The 1,166-nt window shown below is 39.3% G+C and overlaps 1 protein-coding gene across 1 annotated transcript; it reads right to left on the reverse strand.

Moving 5' to 3' along the window:
* Nucleotides 1-465: 465 nt before the first annotated feature.
* Nucleotides 466-933, reverse strand: LOC118348039. Its single transcript, XM_035688780.1, has one exon. The coding sequence runs from the start codon at nucleotides 931-933 to the stop codon at nucleotides 466-468; it is 468 nt and encodes a 155-aa protein (XP_035544673.1).
* Nucleotides 934-1,166: the final 233 nt, after the last annotated feature.

Below are 1,166 nucleotides of genomic sequence, written 5' to 3' on the forward strand. Positions count from 1 at the left end.
CAAAGCTACCATTAAGCATCAAATAGAACTTTTGCTTGCATTTGCAAAAACCACCACATCATCTGCATACAATAAGTGTGAAACTTGGGGGGCACCAGCCGGATGAGAAAACTGTAAAACACCATGTTCATACATCCATTGATTCAACAATTTGGAGAAAACCTCTTCCAAAATAATGAATAAATATGATGAAAGTGAGTCTCCTTGCCGAAGGCCCCTTTTAGACTCGAAGAAGCCCTTGTAGGTACCATGCATCAGTACAGAAAACCATGGAGTTGCTACACAATTATCAATCAACCTACAAAAAATCTTAGGAAAACCAATTACTCGTAGCACATATTGCAAAAACCTCCAGTCAACCCGATCATAGGCCTTGCTCATGTCAATCTTTAGCATGATATTTCCACCTCTCATCTTTCGATGTAGCATCATTGTCATCTCTAGCGCATTTTCAAGAATATTCCTTCATTTCACAAAAATTTCTTGTTCTTGCGAAATAATTTTTTCAAGAAACAATGATAATCTAGCAACCAAGATCTTTGAGAACACTTTGTAGATTACATTACGAAGATTGATTCGTCGGAACTTATCGAAATTTTGAGGATTTTTTATCTTTGGAATAAGAACAATAAACGACGAAGCGTAAACTCTAGGAAAGACCTCACCCTTGTAGAACTCCTTCACAACTTTCATCACGTCTTCTTTAATAAAGTGCCAACAAGCTAAATAAAAAGCTAAGCCAAAACCATCTAGCCCTGGGCTGCTGTCTGCTGAAATGGAAGATAATGCCTCAAAGACTTCCACTTCTACGGGTTCCTCTCTCAGTCTAGCGACATCATTTTCATTAATAACTGGAGGGAACAAATGGCTAAGCTCAGGCAAGTCAGCCGAATCCTTAAAATAACGCTCCACCTCAAAATGGGCCATCTCCATTGACTCAAGAACCAACCCATCCGGAAGTCTCATAGATTTTACCCTCGAGTTCTACCTTCTTTGTGCAATGACAACTTGAAAAAATTTTGAATTTTGGTCCCCCACTACCAATCATGTTTTTTTTGCTTGTTGAGATATCCTCGTATCCTCCCGTTTTACCCAAATCTCCAACTCTGCCTTAGAGACCATCATTTCCTCCTCAATAGTCGCCGAGTAAGTCATTTGCAGCTTAG

The sequence above is a fragment of the Juglans regia genome, chromosome 3 (assembly GCF_001411555.2).
Source record: "Juglans regia cultivar Chandler chromosome 3, Walnut 2.0, whole genome shotgun sequence".
In the NCBI taxonomy this organism is placed as follows: domain Eukaryota; kingdom Viridiplantae; phylum Streptophyta; class Magnoliopsida; order Fagales; family Juglandaceae; genus Juglans; species Juglans regia.

Coding starts and splice junctions, on each gene's coding strand:
- LOC118348039 (XM_035688780.1), bottom strand. CDS start 933: ATGGAGATGGCCCATTTTGAGGTGGAGCGTTATTTTAAGGATTCGGCT.